The following is a 22,986-nucleotide window of genomic DNA, read 5'->3' on the forward strand; positions in this document are numbered from 1 at the left end:
GCGACATCACCTGGTGGCACTGCCCCAGTAGGACATCACCAATCGGTGCATGCTGGGTCAGTGATGTCACCTGGTGGCTGTGGCAGGTGACGTCGCCAGGTGGCCCCGTACCTTACCTATATAAGAACTGTCAAATGCCCGAGCAGGCAGATAGCGGTTAGCCTTCGACGCGAGCTGAGCTTTTTTTGGGATCCGGGGGTGGTGTTGTGATTGATGATGGATCTACATTGGGGGATGTGCCCCTGCCCCAAAGCACCCCCCGTGTTTAGGGCAAGTGGCCTGGTATGGTTCAGGAGAGGGGGATGCTTGCTCATCCTCCCCCTTTCCTGACCTGCCAGGCTGCATGCTCAGATAAGGGTCTGGTATAGAGTTTGGGGGAACTCCACAACATTTTTTTCAGATTTTTCTATTGCTGGAAAATGTTTTTTTTTTTTTCATTCAACTGTCAGTGGGGAAGCTCATGACTCATTCATTATTAAGGACGCTGAGGCCGGCTTACTGGCCCGCTCCTTAACAACATACAAAGTATACAGAAAAGGGGGGAAGGACATGGGACTTTATATAAATCATGCAGCCAAGGAGACAACATGACAGGGTGTGTCTGGTAGGTAGTACATAATTAGTAAGAACCACATATGTTACATAGTAGCACAATATAGAAATAGTAGAGCACATTTAATTTCACACAATAAACATGATAATTGCATAACAAGGTAACATATAAATTCATATTGTAGCCAAAGGTAAAAAAACAAACTCATTGACATATATACAAAGTTGGTCAGGTTAAAAAAAAGACAAAGTCTATCTAGTTAAACCAAAAAAAAATTATAAAATAATACAATCCCATATACACAATCCATCAACCACAGTTGATCCAGAGGAAGGCGAAAAATCCCAGCAAAGCATGCTCCAATTTACTACAGCAGGGGAAAAAACAGCTATTCACTATGCCCTATAGCTTTAGAATGCACTGTGCGGTGCGCCCTGCAAATTCGGGCATTTGCTGAATGGGCAAACAGGAGATGTTAGGGCCGAACTTGTGCTTGACCCAAACCGTTCGCCCAATTCTATTTGTAATATGTTGTAGTCCTGAGCTTCTGTTGTTGTAGCACAAATAGGCAGTAAAGTGACAGTCTGTCAGCTAGTGAAAAAGGAAGAGAGCAGGGCATGGATCTAAAAAGTGGATGTACAGGGAGAGCTAAGGGTGAGGCTCCAGTCTTCAAATTTAGGACAAAGTAACCCAGTGTTTGTGTATGTGTATATTGATGCCTATGTAGATGTGGTAAATATATTTTAGTGTTTACCAAGGCACTTACTAATGTGAATGGCCAATCATCTAAACTGTTGGCTTCTCACAAATCAGTTTCCAGCAATTCATTATTAAATAGGTTTGAGGGTTTGATAGTGATAACTTGCCATATGACTTGCTCACCTGCTCAAATTATCCAAACAAAAATTGTAAATTGACATTTGGAGTTAGAGGGTAAGAACACATTGAAATCACATTCTTGGGGTTTCACTGGCATAGACTGAGGCATATAAGCAATGTTTCAAAAAGCATGTTTGGTTTCAAATCAAATCATACATGCTCCATCTTACATCTCTTACTTTGGGAACAAAGACGAAACACGGAAAAAATATTTACTCCTTTTAAGTCTGAATTTACAAAAGGGCATGGAGCCAATACTGATAAATTCAAGATTCCTGGAAGGGATTTTCAATAAAACAGAAACATTCTACACTGAAACAATATTCTTGTATCTATTTTAATCTCTGTTTACACCTGTGCTGTTCTGGCAACGATTGTACCCTATTACTTCTGTACATATGTTTGGGATCCTACTTCGCACATAAATGTGTTGTTCTTTGACGTATTAGACAATTGACACAATGCCCAAAATGTAATGTTATACATCTTCCCCAGGTTTAAAGGAGAAGTATGGGAATCCTGTTTTTATCAGATTTTAATACAGTTTCTAATACAGATGCTGCATCTGTCCCCCGCTGCCCGTTCACTGAGAACTGAGCCACAAACACAGCCGATGGCTCGGTTCTCACAGATCCCTGAGAGGAGAGCTGCTGACCATCAATAAGTAGCTCTCCTGCTCTGCTCCTCCACACTCACTGGAGCGCTGAGCTGTGGAGAGGCTGAGATGGCCGATCCCACCCGTGGAGCGCTGAGCTGTGGAGGGGTGGGGATCGGCCATCTCAGCCTCTCAGCGGCTCGGTGAGAGGCTGAGACTGTCATCAGTCCAGGCACCTGGAGCATCCAGACTTCCAGAGTCAGGAAGATGCGGTGCCTGAACTGATTTTGGTGACGTCAGCAGAGAGCAAACTTAAGACCACTCTCTGATAAAAACAGGTCTCAGGAGTGCAAAACTCCTGTGGGTACTGTGACCCATAGGAGAAGCCCAGCCGAATGAGCTTGTTCTCCTTTAAAAGAAGGTAAATCCATGGTATATATTGCATGCTCTATACAAAATAGTGAAGCCTGGAAACTATCAGATTGCACACTATTCCAAAAGAACTGCATTGCATTAGCAAACTTTACTTTGCAACATGGCCCAATCATTGGACATTATTATCATGTCTACTAATGTACACTTTATTGAAGATTAGAACATTTTACATGCCTGGTATTTTGCAGTTCCCCCAAATTTGTTCATTAATTGTTGTTGTCACACACTGTAAACTAATTTCTTATACTGTATCCCCTAAGCATTTGCACTTCATGTCACCTGAACTCAAATGTAGATTTGCTATTTTATAGGGAACATCTAAAAATGTTAATTGTACCTAACTTTTTCCTCAATTTCAACCTGAAAAATAGTAGCACACTTCTTGTGTCAGCAGCCTCATACAGTAGTTGTATTTTTGCAGTGAGAGATCTTTTAAAGTTTTTGTTAACCCCCAAAAAAATGGATCCTGCTCCTTTATAGCATGTTATTTGACACAGTGCTTGTCCTGTGTCATTTGGCCCTCTGTAACACCTAAAAAACCTGGCTGATCCTGCCAGTTTCTCCCCACCCCTCTGTAAACTGACTGCGGTGTATCATGGCTGCTAAACCCTGACACCATGGTCAATTTACGTGCCTTTGTCATCAGCAGCCTGCTATCTGCTCTCCTCTCTGCTCCTGTGTCCTCCTCCCCCTCCCCTCTCTGTCTGTGTGTGTGATTCGTCCCTTCCCCGTCTGCTGCTCTCATAACACTAACCTGTACACCATCAGCACTGCCTCCTATTGCAGTTTCCCCCTGATTTATAAACATAAATGCTGTAAAATACCTCTTTTAAGAGCTGAGATTGCGATCACATGACCTACCAGCTCTTTCCTCCTCTCCTCCAGACTGACATCAGCAGGGGAATCTCAGTCCCGCCCGCTGCATCTCTCAGAGGAGGAAAGGAGAAAGCTGGCCAGTCATGTGATCACAATCTCAGCAGAGAATTTAGGTATTTTCAGCATTTATTTTTATAAATCACACACAGAGAGGATACTACAATATGAGGCAGTGCTGATGCTGTATACAGGTTAGAGTGGCTTAACAACCACTTTAAGGCACTGTGCCTCTGACTTCTGGTCTCATTGCTCTGACTTGAGGAAGCAAAGCTCTGCTCTTTTGAGCTGCAGGGAGCCCGCGGGCACTACAGGTCACTGGTGATTAGTCTTTTGCAATTCCTATGTTTGCCATTTTAGGATACATCTTGCACAGTTAAGATTCTCTTTAACACCTCCATAACATAAAAACAAAAATGTATGGTGGATGCAAATGTATGTCTGGAATGGCATTTATACCAGGCGCTTCAGAAAACACACTTGGGCAGTCAGTGCACTCATAAATGACTGTGATCTAAACTGCTTTATACTGTTTCTCAGTTTTGAAATTTAAAAAACACACTTTAGGTGGTACTATATGTCCTAATAGTGATTCCTTACATAAAAATGCCCTGGTCTCAATTTTTACCTCAAAAGTTCTGATCTATAAAACATGTTGTGAAATATGAACAGATAATTAATTGAAACATTTTTTTCTATGTCCCAGGGAGACTAAAAACATTTTTTTTTAATTTACAGATGAAGCCTGCCTGCTCTCTCTCTCTCTAAAATGACCTTTATTGAAAAAATATTTATGTTCTGTGCAAAACTTATTTCTAGATTATTCAATAGAAAAGTGCTAGTCTGCCTGATTGCTGCTGACCTATCCCTATTCATCAAATAAATATGATGAAATTTATGTACTTTTTTATATTTATTTGATGAATAGGGACAGCTCATTGGTTGTAGCCAGTGCTGTTTTTTTTCTCATACATCTGTGTACGTTGTGGCTGATCTTTTTCCTTTACCTGTACAAACTTCAGGGCCGGTGCTATCACTAGGCGGACTAGGCAGCCGCCTAGTGCGCACTGCCGCCCAGGGCGCAGCCACGGCCACTAGGGGTGTTGTTGAAATAATTGGCAGCAGAGCAGCTGAATCACGATAGTGCGCCCTGGCATCTTCATGTCCTGCTCCTTCAGTCAGGGGCACCCCCTCCTCTCCCCCTGATTCGAACGGCAGCTCCCTCAGATCACCCAGTAATTCCTCAGAAGGCAATCTGCAGGGGACGGAGTTCTGTTCCGTCTGAGTTAGGAGAGAGGATGAGCTCTGAAGGGCGGAGTTGGATGGTCCTGAGTGAGGAAAAGGGCGGAGTGTATGGTCAGCAATGGAGGAGAGCGAAGTCAGTATCCAATGATGTGAGGAGCCGGCGTGGGGCTCTGTACACATCACACTGCTCGTCATCTGCCTGGCGATGAGTCACCTGTGCACATACCTTGACTGCCTTGTGTGTCTGTGAGAGGAGCTACTGCCAGGGGGATACCGACCTCCTGTCTGCATACTGACTGTGCCCACCCCCCACCTGTATACTTCACACCCCCACTCTCCACCTGTATAATTCACACCCCCACCCTCCACCTCTATACTGCACACCCCCACCTATATACTTCACACCCCCACCCATATACTTCACCCCCACCCCCACCTGCATACTTCACACCCCCACCCCCCCACCTGTATACTGCACACCCCTACCACCCACCTGTATACTTCACACCTCCACTCTCCACCTGTATATTTTACACCCCCACCCTCCACCTGTATACTGCACACCCCCCACCTGCATACTTCACACCCCCATCCCCCACTTGTATACTGCACACCCCTACCCCCCACCTGTATACTGCACACCCTTACCCCCCACCTATATACTGTACACCCCACCTGTATACTTCAAACCCCCACCCCCCACCTGTATACTGCACACCCCCACCCCCACCTGTAGACTGCACCCCCAGTATACTGTACACCCCCACCCTCCACCTGTATGCTTCACACCCCCACCCCCACCTGTATACTCCACACCCCCACCCCCACCTGTATACTTCACACCCCTACCCAGCTAGCCTCCGGGTGGCGAATCACTGGACCGTGGGGCAGGTAATTGTCAGTTTATTAAAAGTCAGCAGCTATGCTTTTTGTAGCTGCTGACTTTTAATAAACTAAAAAAACGGGTGGAACTCCACTTTAAGAAAATGCTTAGGTATTCTCATTTAGTGCTCTCTGCTTCTCCCCCAGGCTGTCTGCATCATTAGCCAGAGTACTGAGCTCCTTTGATCCCTTTTGGGTGCCTCTGCCCAGGAACCTTCTGATTGCCTTTTCATCATGCCTACCAGCAGGTTCACATTTCTGAACATCCAATGTTTCCATATTCCCCAGAAGTGGTCCATGTCCTATGGAAGCTCTGGCACCTCAGCACTCATGGAGCCTTTGGTCAAGAAATTCACAACGAATAACTCCCTGAAGTTTCTCAATTGCTGCTTTCCCTTGGTGTACCACAAAAAACACCCTCTCTAAGACAGGAGTTGTGAGCTCCCTGATTTCGAGGACGGTCGGTTGTAAGAGTGATCAAAAGACCTACCAGAATAGCCATTTCTTGTTTCGAAAAGTTGACTTGGAGGGACAAAATGTCACTATACCCTCTTTCTATCTCCCTAATCATGCCCAACTTCAATTTTTTGAATACTGCCTCTCAGTTCTACAATCCATTGTCGAGGGTACATTGATCATGAGTGGAGTTCTTAACCTGACTCTTGGCCCTTTATTGGATGCCTCAAGATCTGCCACTCACCTGTCTTACTCTTACCTTCACTGTGTCAAAGGAGCCTTACAAGCTTTTTGCCTTGTGGATGCTTGGTATCTGCATTATCCAGATGTCCATGTGTATAGATTTTTTTCTGCCCCACATAATATTCCAGAATTTATTACATTCTGGCCTCCCAATCTCCACCTCCTGATATCTCTAAGACTGTGGTCAAAAGCAAACTTTCTTGGACTATGCACCACTCACTATGGATGACATAATGGGCATCCTTCTCCAAGAGCATGATACTGGAAGATGAATACGTCCCTGATTCATGAATAACCGCTTAGATGAGAATTGTCTGCTTTGTTGTCTCAATGTCTCTTGGACAACTATACCCCTGATTCATTCTTTAGGAGACTCATAAGTGTTATGAGAGGAACCTTATGTGGTAAGCCATGGAATTGAGAAATGCTAGAACTATACAGCTGCAGAAACTACTAGATGCTATTGCTTGCCTAGAGCTGTTACATAAGAAATCTTTATCTCACTCTGTAGCTACAGAGGTTAAACAGCACTGGGAGAAAGTGTTGTCACTACTGCAGCACGATACCAAGGTCCAGCTGGCCAAAACCAGATAAGTTTACTGTGTATGAACATAGCAACAAGCCAGATAGGTGCCTATACCATGCCTTGAGAGAACTATCCCTCAAAATGTATATCCCTTGTGTCTAGCTAAGCTCAAGTGGAGGGTTAAAGGCAAACCCCGTGCATAGCAACACGTGGGGCAATTGTCTGGTGGTAATGCATCAGTGAAGAAGTGAGCCTGAGAATGCTTTTTACTATAAATCTTTATGTTGTCCATTTGTTTCCACTTACTAATTGCACATCAACTCCTATAAGAGGTAAATCAAATCTTTTGCATACCTGTAAGTATTTTTTTTACATACAACAGGTAGTAAGTGATTTTAAACTTGGAATCTGGATGTAATAGACATGCTACATCCTCTCTTCCATCCATCACTTTGGGGGTTATTTATGAAAGGAAAATCCACTTTGCGCTACAAGTGCAAAGTGCACTTGAAATTGCACTGAAGTGCAGTCGCTGTAGATCCGAGGGGAACATGCAAGGAGAATAAAAAACAGCATTTTAGCTTGCACATGATTGGATGATAAAATCAGCAGAGCTTCCCCTCATTTCAGATCTACCCTTTGCACTTGTAGTTTGCACTTGTAGTGCAAAGTGGATTTGCCTTTCGTAAATAACCCCCAATGTTTAAGTATTTCTGAAGTTATGAATAGTTAAGGAATGTTTCCTGGCACCTTTTGGAGTTCTGAATTCTTAGTGTCTCCAGAGAGTACAGCTGCCATTTGTAGTTGCTGTAAAAACTTGGCAGTTAGGAATAAGCTATGCTCCCACCCAACATTAAAACATGGCAGGTGGTTATGAAAGTGTAAATGTAATTTGCAAGATTAATTTAGAGCAGGCTTAAGGACTTCAAAGCTGAGGCTGAGACATAATCTGGGTCATGGTTAAATAAGCATGAGATGCTCTGGGCAGCATCCCTCATATTTTTCCTGGTCTGTACTTGATTGTATTCTTCATCCAGCAGCATGTTCAGCATGTAATTGGCAATTACAAAGAACGCTATACATTGTTGGTGCAGTATAAATAAATCATACATAAAATTATACAAGAGCTTTTAGTGCTTTGGTTTTTGTCTTGGCTCTTTCTAACTCCACCAAAAAACTCTGGTCCAGTATCTGCTTGCATGCACAGCATACACATCCCGTCCTTTAGATCATGTAAATCTTAGCTGTGATCATTATTGTTTATATATGTTACATCTACAAAAGAATGTGTTTAACTTGATGACAAAGACCTCATATAAGAACACAGATGTTTAACAACTCCATGTTTAGGCTACAAAAAAGGAAAAAGTGAAGTAATGTCCGCCTTACTGGTTTTCATTTTAAGGGTTCAGCAGCCTTGCTCTCTTGATTTTCATACACATAGCAACAACTCTATGAGCATAATTTGAAAAACTTCTGCATCTCTTAATATAACCTCTTTTAAAAGAGTTTATGCAGAATCAATTACTAATTATGAACAACAGAAAGAAAGGGTAGTGAAGGGATCTATTTTAGTAAGTAGCCTTGGAATTTAGGAGGCCCTTTGTCACTTTTTGTGATAATTCACAAAGTTTTGAAAGACAGAGTATGAAAATCGACACAGCTTAGAATTCTGAAAAAAATGTCAATGGGTTTCTGTGATAGGAGCATTTATTCCTCACCTGCAGAAAGACCAAATTCATTTTAAACTGGCAAATAAGCATTTTCCGAAAAATATTGCTAGTGGTGTTAATGTATTCCCCAGAACTTTCAGGTTATGCATTTTGGATTGCCAAAGGTCATTATAAGAGCCCCATCTAAAAAGGGAAGCACGCTCTTACATGCCCGGTCAGGACTTCAGAAGGAATTGGAACAGAGGGCAGGCTCCCTTACGAAAGTCTGCTAAGAACCAGGCGTCCAGTGGAGGTGAGCCGGCTAAGAGATTGGGCCTGCCCAGGCGGGTCAGGTAGGGGCTTGTTTGCATCTCTTCGCACATCTGGGTGGTCTCAATCTCGGTTTACTGGACCATCAAGATGTTGTCCTCAGGCCACACATGGTCCTTCACCAGTATTCTCCCCCCAGATTTATTTCCACCCCGCTACCATGGTCAGAAGAAAAGAAGCAGGTGTTACTATCCTACATGGATTCACTGAGAACACAGGGAATAGTGATGCCTGTCCCAAAGAGCAAAGAGTTCTTTGGGACAGGGGTATACTCCCCTCTCTTCTTAGTTCAGAAGAAAAACGGTTCATGGTGTCCAGTGATAGATCTAACTTACCTAAACAAATTCATAAAATATGAAAGGTTCAAAATGGAGACCCTGTCTACCATCCATCAAGCTGTGCAGTCAGGCAATTGGCTAATTTTAATTAGCTTAAAAGATGGTTACTTACATGTGCATGTGGCAGAGGATTTTCGCAAATACCTCCGGTTCCAAGTCCAGCAGGAACATCGACAGTTTACCTGCCTCCATTTCAGGCTGACAACCTCACAGTCTTTTCAAAAATTCTACTAGCTGTGGTGGCCCTTATCAGAACAAGAGGGATACATTTGTACCATTATCTAAACGACCTCCTGTTGCTGTCCCAGGACAAGAAGAAATTGTTGATCCACAAGGAGCAGGTTATCACCACATTTGTCGACTTCGGGTGGAGCCTAAACCTGAGGAAGAGCCATCTAGTACCAGTCCAGAACCTGATATACACGGTGGCCCAGTTCGACACAGTGGAAAACACCATCTCTCTTCCTGCAGAGAAGATCCCAGTTGTTTGACAGAGAATTTCACAGGCTCTGAACTCCTCACGCCTGAGGGCCTCACAGTGCCTAAGAATTAATGGCACGATGATCTCTACGACCTCCCATGGTCAAGTGGTCTCTGTGGAGGTTACACCCCTTTCAGACATTGTTTCTTCAGCAATGGAATTCGAGGGATATTAATCAGTCCATTTGCATAACATCAGTGATGAGGAACAGCCTATTTTGGTGGCTTCAGCGCAGGAATTTTCTCACTTACCACTCCATCACCCCGTCTCATGGGTTATGGTCACGCCCTCTGCATGTCAGAACTGGCACAAGGTAAGTGTGATGGTCGTCTCCACAATCCGGGCTTGAACGTTCTGGAACTTCGGGGGGGGGGGGGGCTGGTGTGCCCTCCAATCCTCTCATCTCCTGAAAGGGGAGTCAGTGGTACCAAGGATGAACAACATCACAGTAGTCTCTTATGTGAGGAGACAAAGTGGCACACAGAGCCCCACCCTGCTCTAAGAGGTCAAACCCATCATGTCTTGGGTCCAAAAGAACCTGACCAATATTTCTGCAGTCTTTGTCCCCGGAGCCCAGAACGTCCAGGTGGACTTCCTGTCCTGCACACAGCTAGACAACGAGTGGTCTCTTCATGTGCAGATGTTTGAGTGGATCCTGTACCTGGAAGTTGATCCCGAAGTGGATCTATTTGCATCCCCCTGCAATTTCGAGCTTAAGAAGTACTATAATCCAATCCGTTGCAACCAGGCCTTTAGAATAGATGCCCTGACAGATCAGTGGAGCTTCAACAGAGCATACGTCTTTCCCCCCGCTTATGATCAACCTCAAGTTCTTACGGAGACTTCAAGTGGAAGCAGTCGAAATGGTGGTGATTGCACCTTACTGGCCAAACAGGCCATGGTTTCCCCTCCTGACCCAGCACAGCTTCCGGGACCCGATGCCTCTGCCTCTCAGGCCAGACCTTCTTTCTCAGGGGGCAGTCCTGCACCCTTGTCCGGCATTACTGAGACTGGTGGTCTGGTTCTTGAGGGGGAGACAGGCTAGAATCTCTCGGCTGCACTTCAAGAGTGTTTTCCACCCTCATGAGATCAAGAAAGGCGAGCACGAATAAAGTATATAAGAGAATATGGGCCAAGTTTGTCGCATTCTCATCCTCTACAGGCAGATCATTTAGGGATCCAGAGATCCAGGATATCCTCAGCTTCCTTCAATCTGGCCTAGATCTGTCTCTATCCATCAGCTCTCTAAGCCCCTGTACACACGGTCGGAGATTCCGACGGAATGTTTCCTATCGGACCATTTTGTCGGATATTCCGGCTGTGTGTGGTCTGCATCGGACTGTTTCCGTTGGAATATCTGACGGACCAAGTTTTCCAACTTGCCGGTAAAATTTTCCGACAAAATTCTCCTATCGGACATACTCCGATCATGTGTAGCCTACTCCAACGGACAAAGTGCCACGCATGCTCAGATCAAATTCCTAGACCAATGCTATTGGCTACTAGCCTGAATGTAGTCCCGTCGTAACGAAATAACGTCATCACGTTATGTACAATCGGATTTTCTGACAGCTTAGTCCGACCGTGTGTATGTAACATAATTTCCGGACCTCTTCCGGAATTAATCCGTCGGAATTACTCAGACGGATTTGGTTGTCGGAATCTCCGACCGTGTGTACAAGGGCTTAGAGTCCTAGTCTCAGACTTATTGGCCTTCTCCGGAACATCATGGGCTGTTCCCCGCTAATCCGGCAGTTCTTCAGGGGCGTCAAGACTCAGGCCCCAAAGAAATCCAAGATTCCCCAAATGGGATCTTCCCCTCATCCTTGACTCATTGTCTGGACTCTGTGTCACTGGGTCTACCCTGCTTTCTAGCAAAGAACTTTCTGCAAAAGTTGCCTTCTTGGTCGATATCACTTTGGCCAAATGGGTTTCTGAGATTGGTTCCTTGGGTCATGAAGAATCATTCCTGATTTTTTTCCTGGACCGGGTGGTTCTCATCCTTATTGAATTTGAGATGAAAAAAAACCTTTAGGGGGGCAACATGTTGATTACCACAAAAGGCTTAGGCTAAAAACAATGCAAAATGCCACAAAATGCCTGCTTGGAGACACAATGAATAATTGTATAAAAGACAATACAAATGCAAGGAATTCCAACACGTTTCAACATTAAATGTCTTCTTCCGTGGGTAAGCATCAGTTGCAGATTTTTTGGATCTGTTCAAATGATAAATAAGCAGGTCAGGTCTCTCCCAAATCACACTAGACGTGGACTCTATCCACTAGCGTAACACATTTCTAAAGGAGACATTCTTATAGTAGTTGCCATATGCTCTCTTCTTTGGCTCAAGATTGCCAAGGGGGGAGTCTAAACCACCTGGCTGTCTCCCTGGGATTACTACCATCTACCCATGTATCCTTTAGAACTGTATTACTCTAGTGGATAGAGTCTCTCTCTGGTGTGATTTGGGAGAGACCTGACCCCCAGCCGGGTATTTGCCACAGACATTTACTTTTTGGAACACTTTCAAGTTCAAAGACTTGCTGCTCCACCCATTCCTTGTGTTAATGATTGGACTTGGAGTGACCTTCTTATTTGCTGTTCTGACTCAGAGACACCCAGTATATCTCAACTATGTATATTTTTATGTTCTCATTTATCATTTGAACAGATCCTCAAAAATCTGCAACTGATGCTTACCCACTGAAGAAGATGTTTAACATTGAAACGCTATGGGCTTCCGTGCGTCTGTATTGCCTTTATACAATAAACCTTCCTCCCAGGAAAAAGAGAAAAAAAAATACCCCCTTGTTGTTGTTTTTTTCTCGTTTTCCTGGGAGGAAGGTTTATTGTAAGATTTTTATTTTGTAATTATAATTTAGCTGTGGTTTTTCTTTTGTTTATGTTGTAAATTGATTATAAATGTATGCAAAATATGTTATATATTTTTTTGACTTGATGGATACATTTTTTCTTATTTTAGAGAATTGATAAAGCTCCTGAAGAAGCGTTGGTAATAACGCGAAACATGTAGAGCGTCAGAGTATATTTAAGATCAGTTCTGTAATTAATACCCTCCTTTTTCTGTATATTAAGCATTAATGTACATTTGTTTACCCTCTGGGTATATATATCTGATGGAAATAGATATGGATATGATGTAAAATGTGTTAGTTTAGACAGGATATATAAAAACAGTACTTGATGTGTTTTATAATTATTTTTTATTTTTATAAATAAATAATTTTTTTACGTTTATTATATATATTTTTTTCTCTTCATTTTTCTATGCTATATATTTAATTATATTAGTATGCCTAAAAAGTCCAATACAACAAACAATTTTTTCTGAGGTTTTTTGTGTTTCCCCTTTCTCCATCTTCTTTTTCCCTTGTTTTATTTCAAATTATTCAAAGGACGTGGCATTTGGAATTTTTATTTTTCAGTGTATCCACAGAACCACCCTGTGTTAGATACACACTATATTTTTTAACTTAAGGATGTGCTTTTCTCAGTGATGTTATTTTTTTTAATTTGAATACAAAGACAATAAGCATCCACACAGTTGCAGCCTGGAAGTGTCAAATATTAACTCCAGGTCCTAAAAGATGTGGCCTCGGCAGGTAGAGTACATGAGCAAATCAAGAAAATAGCTCTGTTAGTATTGGGATGCTTTTTCTTAGAGGTATGTTATTAAAAAACTGAACTGGCACCTTAGTGGAAAAATTATGAGAAAGTTGTTGTCTTTCCCAATAAATTTGGAAAAGCAGAGAAGTGCCAGTGTTATAATGTACACTTGTTATTTAGCATTACAAAATGGGATAAAAAGGTTTCCTGGAAATTTGGTTTAAGGAGACTGTCACCATGACCATTTAAGATATAATGACAGGGCCACATCTCAACCATCTTCTGCTTCTTGCTCCTCAATTGCTCCTACTGTAACCACTGTCCACATGTAAAATAACCATTAATTCTGGGTTGGGGGGTCATGTGACCCCCCTCTGTGGTGTACTGTATGGGCCTAGCAGCTAATCTCTAGACCCAAACAATATCCCATGATTGGGGGGGGGGGGTCATGTGACCTCCCTGTGTGGTGTTGTGGTGTACTGTATGGGCCTAGCAGTTAATCTCTAGACCCAAGCAAGATTGCATGATGGAGGGGGGGGGGGAGGGGGAGGTGTGACATCAACATTCCCTCTGAGCTTCATCCTCAGCCAAACCAAGTATTTTGGTGTCAGTTGCCACAGTGTAAAAAGCAACAGGGAGCATTGACGAGATGAGTGTAAGGTGATTAAAGGGTGGCTTTAAAATAATCCTGTCCCTTTGCCTTGAATGTATCAGTAAATGGATACATACCAAAACGACATGCTTTAATTTGCTTATCAAGATTTAAATTGCTGTAGAGCACAAAGGCTTTAAATGAAATCAGTTTTATTCATATATCACTGTTTGCACAGTTAGAGCTTTCCCTTTGGATGCCAGTGAACATTATTCTTTCTAAGAAACCATTTTCCATGCACCCAAACTCATTTAGCTATAAACATATCTACTTTCCTTACAATCTGCAATATATTTCCATTTCTTATGAATAATATTGAATTCTAAATAAGAACTAATAGAGCTTTTAGTCATCCTCCATCACCTCAGTCTCCATTATATCATATTAATTTTATGTATGTTTGCACATGTTTTCACTGTACCTGGCACCTTCCATTGGAGCACATATCCAGCCCATTCTGTCCACAGGAAGTTCCATCCAAAGTTTTCTCTGCCACCAGGACAGGCTGGTCTTTTCCAAGGGCAGAACAGAACAGTGTGCAGGGTTTCTCTAAATGGAAACGAGAGAACATGGTGAGTCATATACTGTAATTTAGCTTAGTGTAAATGTAATACTGAGGATGCCAAGAGCATAAAACACTAAAAGGTAGCAACAGTCAACAATTTCATATGCATCATAGTTACAGACTACAGCAAAATATGTATTTCTTTTGTCCTTTTAACAATCAAAAAAATTACAACAAGAAAAAGCAGCTGATGATGATCAAAACTTTGTGTATGGTCACAGGATACACTTTCATTTTATAACATCAGCATTGTAACAGCAATACAAACAATATTTATGTTTGGCAATGCAAGCTTACTTGAAAAAATTACCCTTTATGTTGCAAGTTTTGCCTGTCTACTGGACATCTCTTTCCACAATTTCCTGGATTCCCTGCATGCTTTGCAGCTTCTCCTTCTGTTTACTTTCAATTTCTATTTACTACATATCCCATGGTACCTTTCTGCCTGTACTGACTCCACCTGCTGATACTCCTCCTCTCAGCACCTCTGTAGGTCAGAAGGCAGGCTCTGTGAAATTTGTGACACAGAAGTGATTTTTTCACAGGGCACAGTGAATATGTGTCACAGAATTCAAGGACACAAAGTACGTTTGAAAATTTCAAGGTCATTCAGATTAATAGGAGTAGGTTAGAAATAATTGAAATACAATATGGAAGTGAATGATTTACAATTTGGCCACAGTGTACCACTTTAAATGTGCAGGTCATACACATGGGGATGAGGAGATGGAGGGTTTAAGGTGCAGGTCATATACAATGAGAGGATGTCAATGAAGGGTTCATTTTACAGATGTGGCAGAAGGAAGTGGTAGAAAATTTGCAACAGGGACATAGACAGACAAAAAAGATTAAGGGGTTCCATTCTTACCCTACTATACTAATGAAAAGCATTATTTCTATATGGGTTACTGTTGGATAGGGATGAGCTGAACACCGCCCAGTTCTGTTCGCAGCAGAACATGCGAACAGGCAAAAAATGTGTTTGAACACGCGAACACCGTTAAAGTCTATGGGACACGAACGTGAAAAAGCAAGTGCTAATTTTGAAGGCTTATATGCAAATTATTGCCATTAAAAGTGTTTGTGAACCCAGGTCCTGCTCCAGGGGACATGCAAAAAAGTTTTAAAAACATACATTTTTTCGTGAGCAGTGATTTTAATAATGCTTAAAGTGAAACAATGAAAATGAAATATTCCTTTAAATATTGTTTCGGGGGGGGGGGTCCTTAGTATACATGTAAAGTAGCGCATCTTTCTCTAACCATGCCACAGCAAAATTACATTTCTAAAGGAAAAAATGTAATTTAAAATTGCTTGCGGCTGTAATGTATTGTCAGATCCCATCAATATAGATAAAAATACCAAAAAAAAAAAAAATGGTGTGGATGTCACCCCCAAAATCCATACCAGGCCCTTCAGGTCTGGTATGGATATTAAGGAGAACTCTGCATCCAATTAAAAAAAAAAATGTTGACTCTGAACAGCAGTATATATGCTATATGGCCTGTCCTATATACTTTGCAGAAAATTGGGCCTTAGGTGTTGGTGATACCAGAACACTATAAGCCCTCACCCTTACTCTTGTTGGGCACAGGAACAGGCCCTACTTTGAAATATTATATCAAAAATTGTAATTACATTCATTTGTTAAACAGGGGCAGAAAAATTGGGCCTTGGGCGGTGGTAGTGGTGCCACAACACTGTAACCCCTCACAGATACTCTTGTTGGCCCCAGGAATGGGCCCTGCCATGAAATATTATATCAAAAATTTTAATTACATGCTCCTGTTAATCATGGCAGAAACATTAGGCCTTCGTTAGAGGTGGTGGTGCTACAACGCTGTAAGCCCTTACAGTTACTCTTGTTGGGTGCAGGAACAGGCCCTGCATTGAAATATATCAAAACATTTAATTACATGCCCTTGTTAAACATGGGCAGAAAAATTGGGCCTTGGGTGGTGGTGGTGCCACAACACCGTAAGCCCTCACATTTACTCTTGTTGGGGAGCAGGAATGGGCCCTGCGTTGAAATATTATATCAAAAATTGTAATTACATGGACCTTGTTAAACAAGGGCAGAAAATCTGGGCCTTGGGTGGTGGTGCGACAACACCGTAAGCCCTGCGTTGAAATATTATATCAAAAATCGTAATTACATGCCCCTATTAAACAGGGGCAAACAAATCGGCCACTGGGCAGTGGTGGTAGTGACACAACACTGTAAGTCCTCACAATTACTTTTGTTGGGCAAAGGAACAGGTCCTGCAATGAAATATTGTATCAAAAATTGTAATTACATGCCCCTGTTAAAAAGGGGCAGAAAAATTAGGCCTTGGGTGGAGCTGGTGGTGCCACAACACTGTAACCCTTCACAGATACTTGTGTTGGGGGCAGGAATGGGCCCTGCTGTGAAATATTGAATCAAACATTTTAATTACATGCCCCTGTTAAACAGGGGCAGAAAAATTGGGTCTCGGCTGGTGATGGTGGTGCCCTAAACCAAATATATTGTTGAAAGCTAGCATCATCAAGATTGAGGAGAAATAGGATAGTCAGCATAGACAGTCTTCAAGGGATCCCACATCCATAGCAAATTCAATCAGTTACATCAGTATCAGGTGCTTGATAGCTGCTGATCCAAGACTGATTTATTTTTATGACTGTGAGCCTATCAATGGAGTCTGTGGACAGGCACACTATTTGATCTGTTACAAACCTTCCAGCAGCACTGAATGTGTGTTCAGAAAGCACGCTGGATGCAGGACAGGCCAGTAGCTCAGTTGCATATTGAGCAAGTTCTGGTCAGTGGTCCATCTTCAAGACCCAGTGGATGCTCTGTTGGAAAGGTCTCCAAGTCTGCTCTTGCCCCTAGATATTCCTGAGGCGTTGAGGACTGAAAAATAGTTTAAAGGCATTGGTCAGCCAGCCACCTTATCCACCACTCTACCTCTGACTGAATGAAGCCTCAGCAACACGTTGTCCAGCACCAGGAAATTGTAACCTCCCAGAGTCTGGAAATGAGTTGCACAAACCTTTCTTCAAGGACTCCTGAAAATGTTTCATCCTCTGCTCCCTCTGCGAAGGCAGGATGAGTTCTGCAACCTTATGCCACATACACACGGTCGGAATTTCGGCCAGAAAAAGACTGTATGCTCCATCGGAATTTTGCTGGCCGAATTTCCGCCAGCAAAAGATTGAGAGCAGGTTCTCAATTTTTCCGATCGTGTGTATGCAATTTAGACGCGCAAAACCTCAGGCATGCTCAGATTCAACTACGGAAGCTATTAGCTACTGGCTATTGAACTTCCTTTTTTCTAGTCCCATCGTACATGTTGTACGTCACCTCGTTCTTGACGGCTGGAATTTGGTGTGACCATGTGTATGCAAGACAGCTTTAGAGAAATACCATTGGAATTCCTTCGGGAAAACCATCAGAGCTTTTTGCGAGGAAAATTCTGATTGTGTTGACATGCTCTGTAACTACCTCCTCCCAGACCCGTACAACTCCTTGGGTTTCTGGGTATGAAAACCATCCCTTGAAGACTGCTGCTGAGTGTTATCCTCTACATTCATGCTGACACAATCCTCCTCCTCCTCCGCTTCTTCCTGTGTGTTTGGCGGGCCCGCAGGTATGCTATCTGGATTAAGAGGTCCTTGAGAGGTAGGAAGTCCTACTCTTCCTCCCGTTGTTCTGCCTCAAGTGCCCTGTCCATGATTCCACGAAGCGTGTGCTCCAACAGGAAGACTAGAGGGACTGTGTCACTGATGCATGCATTGTCGCTGCTCATCATCCTTGTGGTCTCCTCAAATGATGACAGGACAGTGCATGCATCCTTGATCAGCAGCCACTGGCGTGGTAAAAATATGCCAAGCTCCCCTGAACCTGTCCTGGTGCCATACCTGCACAGGCACTCATTGATGGTCCTCTGCTGTATGTGCAGCTGCTTCTGCATTGCCAATATTGAGTTCCACCTGGTGGGCATGTCACAAATGAGGCAGTTGGTGGGCAGGTTGTATTCCCTTTGAATGTCAGCCAGCCGAGCACTGGCATTGTATGACCGGTGGAAATGACCACAGACATCTCTGGCCTGCCTGAGGAGATCCTGTAAGCCTGGATACCTGCTCAAGAACCGCTGCACCACCAAATTCAGGTCGTGAGCCAAACATGGAACATGGGTCAAGTGTCCCTGTCAGAGGGCGGAGAGAAGGTTGGTGCCATTGTCGCATACAACTATTCCTAGCTAAAGCTGGCATGGTGTCAACCACCTCTAAGGCTGCCCCTGCAGAGCTGACAGAATCTCTGCCCAAGTGTGGCTCCTGTCCCCTAGGAAGACCAACTCAAGCACTACATGGCATCTTTCAGCCTGACTGCTTGCGTAACCCCTTGAAGTTTTACGGAGCACCGCTGGTTCAGAGGACAAATCTGCAGAAGAGGCTATAGAGGAAGAAGAAGAGGAGGGGTTGGAGGAGAGAGCTGTGGCAGAATCACCACTAGCATTTTGGAGATGTGGTGGTGGAACAAGCTCCAACAACACTGAACCCTGTCCTGCATCCTTCCCAGCTGCCAGCAGAATTACCCAGTGCACCGTGAAGGAAAAGTAATGCCCCTCTCCATGCCTGCTGGACCATGAGTCAACGGTAATATGTACCTTACTGTTGACTGCTTTGTCCAATGAGGCCAAAATATTGCCTTCTGTGAAAAGAAATGGCATCTTGGAACCGGTCACTGAGGTACAGCTCATTCCACAAATTCATGAAAGGGGGCAGAGCCTACTAGCTGAAAAGGCAGCAGTTGCAGTGATAGCAATTTGGCCAAGCTAACATTTAGATGCTGAGCATGTGGATGGCTGGGACCAAATTTCTTTTTACAGTTCAGCAACTGGGGTAGGGAGATTTCCCTGCTAAAATAAGATGGTGGTGTACTGCTAGCAGATTGGCTACAAGTACTTGGGACACCTATTGCTGTACCTTCATTTCTCTCAGTGCAGGTTTTTGAGAGAACTGGAGGTATAGTAGGGATGGAGATCCCAGATAAGGAGCAAGGACAACTCCGCCTTTTTCTTTGATGTGGGTCTTTCAAGTGCTGTTCCCAATGGACTGCATGGTAGGTCATCAAATGTCTGGTTAAACATGTGGTTCCCAAGCGGCTGCTGTTCTGGCCATGCTTTATCTGCATCAGACATAGGTTGAAAACAGCAATGGTGCGATCTGCTGCACATGTGTCGAAAAAGGACCACACCAAGGAATTTTTAAAAGTCAGCGGGGAGTCAGCAGCACCCTGCACCTGCGGAGCTCTGTGGTGTGATGCAATAGGGTTGGCTGCCCTTAAGATGCCACCTAGAGAACATCCTGCCTCATTGGAGTTGTGCCTCCTCCTCCTCTCTTCTCTCAGGCATCCAAGTACAGTCAATTAGTGAAAAATGTCTAATAACACAAACCATATGTTCATGTCATAAATTATAGTGAATAACAAGTAAAATATTAATTAGAGACTACATATACATATAAAGAATAATAAGTTCAAAAAAGCTTTTGCCACCACCTTCCATTGCGGGACACTGATTTGTCCATTATTACTGGTCGACGTTTTTCCGCATGGTTGTATGTGATCTAGCGATTGGTGCCCTTTACAAGGGTACTTACTATTGGGTATTCTCTTTACCCTATACAAGGGATAACCCATTTTTTCATTGGTATTTGCCGCCAATGTATGTGTATCTGTTAATATTGGAACACACTATTGGTTGTTGATAGTAGGGGGTTTGACATTACTTGACATGTGGTTTGTATCCTCCTATCAGATCATTGTATTACTGTCAATTGATGATGTATGATGATTGGTGTTTCTTTTAGAATTTATCTATTTATACATGAGCAATATGGGGGAGCAGTTTGATGCCGCGGTAGAAGTCCATTTGGACAAAACGCATAGGTCCTGGCCTCTTTGCTCTCCATATTGCTTTATAAACAAATTTGTGATCACTTTGATTTTATTGGTTTGGATAGCTTTTTATGGAAATAAATAGCCATTTTTTATCTTTTGATCTATACCATTGGGAGCTTGTGTGTTTTTTGTCTTATATACCGCCTGCTCCCAGTGACTAATAACCACCTTCGGGTGGTATATGCCCTGTTGATACCTCCGTCCCGCCTTGGGTTTCACCATCCAGAGGTCTCCTGAGGACATCACCGTGTGGCCTGAAAAGTTGGAGGACTATCTAGGATCCAGCTCACTGTCTTCTCTTCATTGAGAGCCTTATATGCCTATATGATCTGGTGTTGACACGCAGATCCACCGATTCTGGTAAGAGTATCCACCTATACCTCTCTTTTAATGTCATCAAATTAAAGAAGTCCATACAACTGCTGAGGTTATCCATCTGGAGGCTGAGTGTTTTATGTGCTGGGTCCTTCTATTTTTTGATGAACACTTTTTTGGACTTATTATTCTTTATATGTATATGTAGTCACTAATTAATATTTCAACTGTTATTCACTATAATTTATGACATGAACATATGGTTTGTGTTATTAGTGCTACATTTTTCACTAATTATCTTTATATGAATATTTGTCACATTCGTATGTAGCAGCTTTTTGGTTATTTTTTCACAGATTAGCGCAGAATTATTTTCCTTATTTGTATTTACCCAAGTACAGTCATTGACCTCATCATCCCCCCGACACCGGAGTAAACTTGGCAGTATGCTCCAGCTGGGGAAACATGACTGACAGTTTCTTGTCCTTCTTGGGCACCCCTTCTCTTTAGGCTCTCATTAGTCCCTTCATCAACCTGGGAACCAACATCGGAGCCTTCAAATGGCTACGCATCCTCCAGCAGCATGTACCAAACACTGTGGTTGAATAATTCTGGGGACTCCTCTATGCATGATGGTAGGGCTATGGAAGGAGTGACTGTGGACAAGGAGCTGGTTGAATAGGATGCTTTGGCAGCTGTGTTAGAATGCAAACTACTCTGAGCCTGGGTGACAGACGATGAGGAGGATGAGGATGGCTTTGTTATCCACTCCACCAACACTTCTGCATGTTCTTGGTCAATAACATGGCCGGCAGCAGAAAGAAAGGATGAGTGTGCCCCATGGCCACCTGCAGAGGATGCATCATGTCAATGACCACCACTGTTGACTGTAGACACAGAGGCTGCTTTCCCTCTTTTAGTGGCCTGTGAGCATCTGCCTCTCCTTGGTGACCTTTTGGACATTATGTATTTTTTGTTTTACACCACTACACTACACTGTATTAGCACTGAATTGTGTACTTTGTACACCACCAAAAGTGTAGTAGAAACTGTACACACTGTATTGGATACTGTGTACCCCACCTGTACTTTATTTGAAACTGTACTATGGCTGCACTGTAGTGTGTACTGTGTACACCACCAAAGTGTAGTAGAAACTGTACACACTGTATTAGACACTGTGTACACCACCAAACAAGTAGTAGAAACTGTACTATGGCTGCACTGTATTGTGTACTGTGTACACCACCAGAAGCATAGTAGAAGCTGTACACACTGTATTAGATACTGTGTACACTGCCTGCACTTTATTAGAAACTGTACTATGGCTCACTGTATTGTGTACTTTGTACTGTGTACACCACCTGAAGTGTAGTAGAAACTGTACACATTGTATTGGATACTGTGTATGCCACCACAAAAGTAGTAGAAACTGTACAAATGGCTGCACTGTATTGTGTGTTGTGTACGCCATCAGAAGTGTAGTAGAAACTGTACACACTGTATTAGATACTGTGTACACCACTAGAAAAGTAGTAGAAACTGTAAACACTGTATTAGATACTGTGTACACCGTCTATACTGTATTAGAAACTGTACACTGGCTGCACTGTATTTTATACTGTGTTTACCACCAGAAGTGTAGTAGAAACTGTAGAGACTGTATTAGATACTGTGCACACCGCCTGAAGTGTATTAGAAACAGTGCACCAAAGAATTCACTGTAGATATAGGCTACACAGGATGCAGAGTATATATATGCGAGACTGTATATATATATATATTTTTTTTAATACACTGCCTGCACTGACTGAATATCGAATAAAGACAATCTATAGTCTATTCAAAATGCCAAGTGTATATATATATATATATATATATATATATATATATATATATCAAATACACTGTCACTAACTGAATAACCTGCCTGCTTAATCTAAAACAAAATATCTCTCTGTCAACGCCAACAAAACTGCACAGGGCTGCCGTGTAAGCAGCCTTATATAGTGTGGGGCATGGAATTAGTGCCCCTAACCCATGATTGGCCGAAGGAACCCTGCCTTTGGCCAAATATGGCTCTCTTAGCAGAGCGTGCTCTGATTGGCCAACGCATGCAGGTCAGGTGCATGCTTTGGCCAATCATCATACAGCAATGTGCTGCAATCTCGCAGTGCCTTATGGGGCGTTCTGCGGCACTCAAATTTTCCGCAAACGTCCCATAATGTTTGCTCTTCAGCAAACGGGCGAATACCCTTTCTTGCCAGTATTGGTCACTATATAAATAACACAAGCGAGACTGCCATTGACTGCATTTCCTGACCTTTCACTCCATAAACCTTATTACAGCATCCAGCTGGGAGCACATACAAGAATACTGCCTTTTTCAAAT

The 22,986-nt window shown here is 42.9% G+C and overlaps 1 protein-coding gene across 1 annotated transcript in view; it reads right to left on the reverse strand.

Annotated features, from left to right (window-relative positions):
- ADAMTS19 (ADAM metallopeptidase with thrombospondin type 1 motif 19) overlaps positions 1-22,986 on the reverse strand; it is a 354,949-nt gene that overhangs the window by 73,457 nt on the left and 258,506 nt on the right. The window contains exon 15 of the mRNA XM_077463285.1: positions 14,192-14,319. Within this exon, the coding sequence (XP_077319411.1) occupies positions 14,192-14,319 (128 nt within the window). The remainder of the gene's footprint in view (positions 1-14,191; positions 14,320-22,986) is intronic.

Source organism: Lithobates pipiens, unplaced genomic scaffold (genome assembly GCF_037356315.1).
Source record: "Lithobates pipiens isolate NorthernLeopardFrog02 unplaced genomic scaffold, aLitPip1_a1.2 Scaffold_3, whole genome shotgun sequence".
Classification (NCBI taxonomy): Eukaryota; Metazoa; Chordata; class Amphibia; order Anura; family Ranidae; genus Lithobates; species Lithobates pipiens.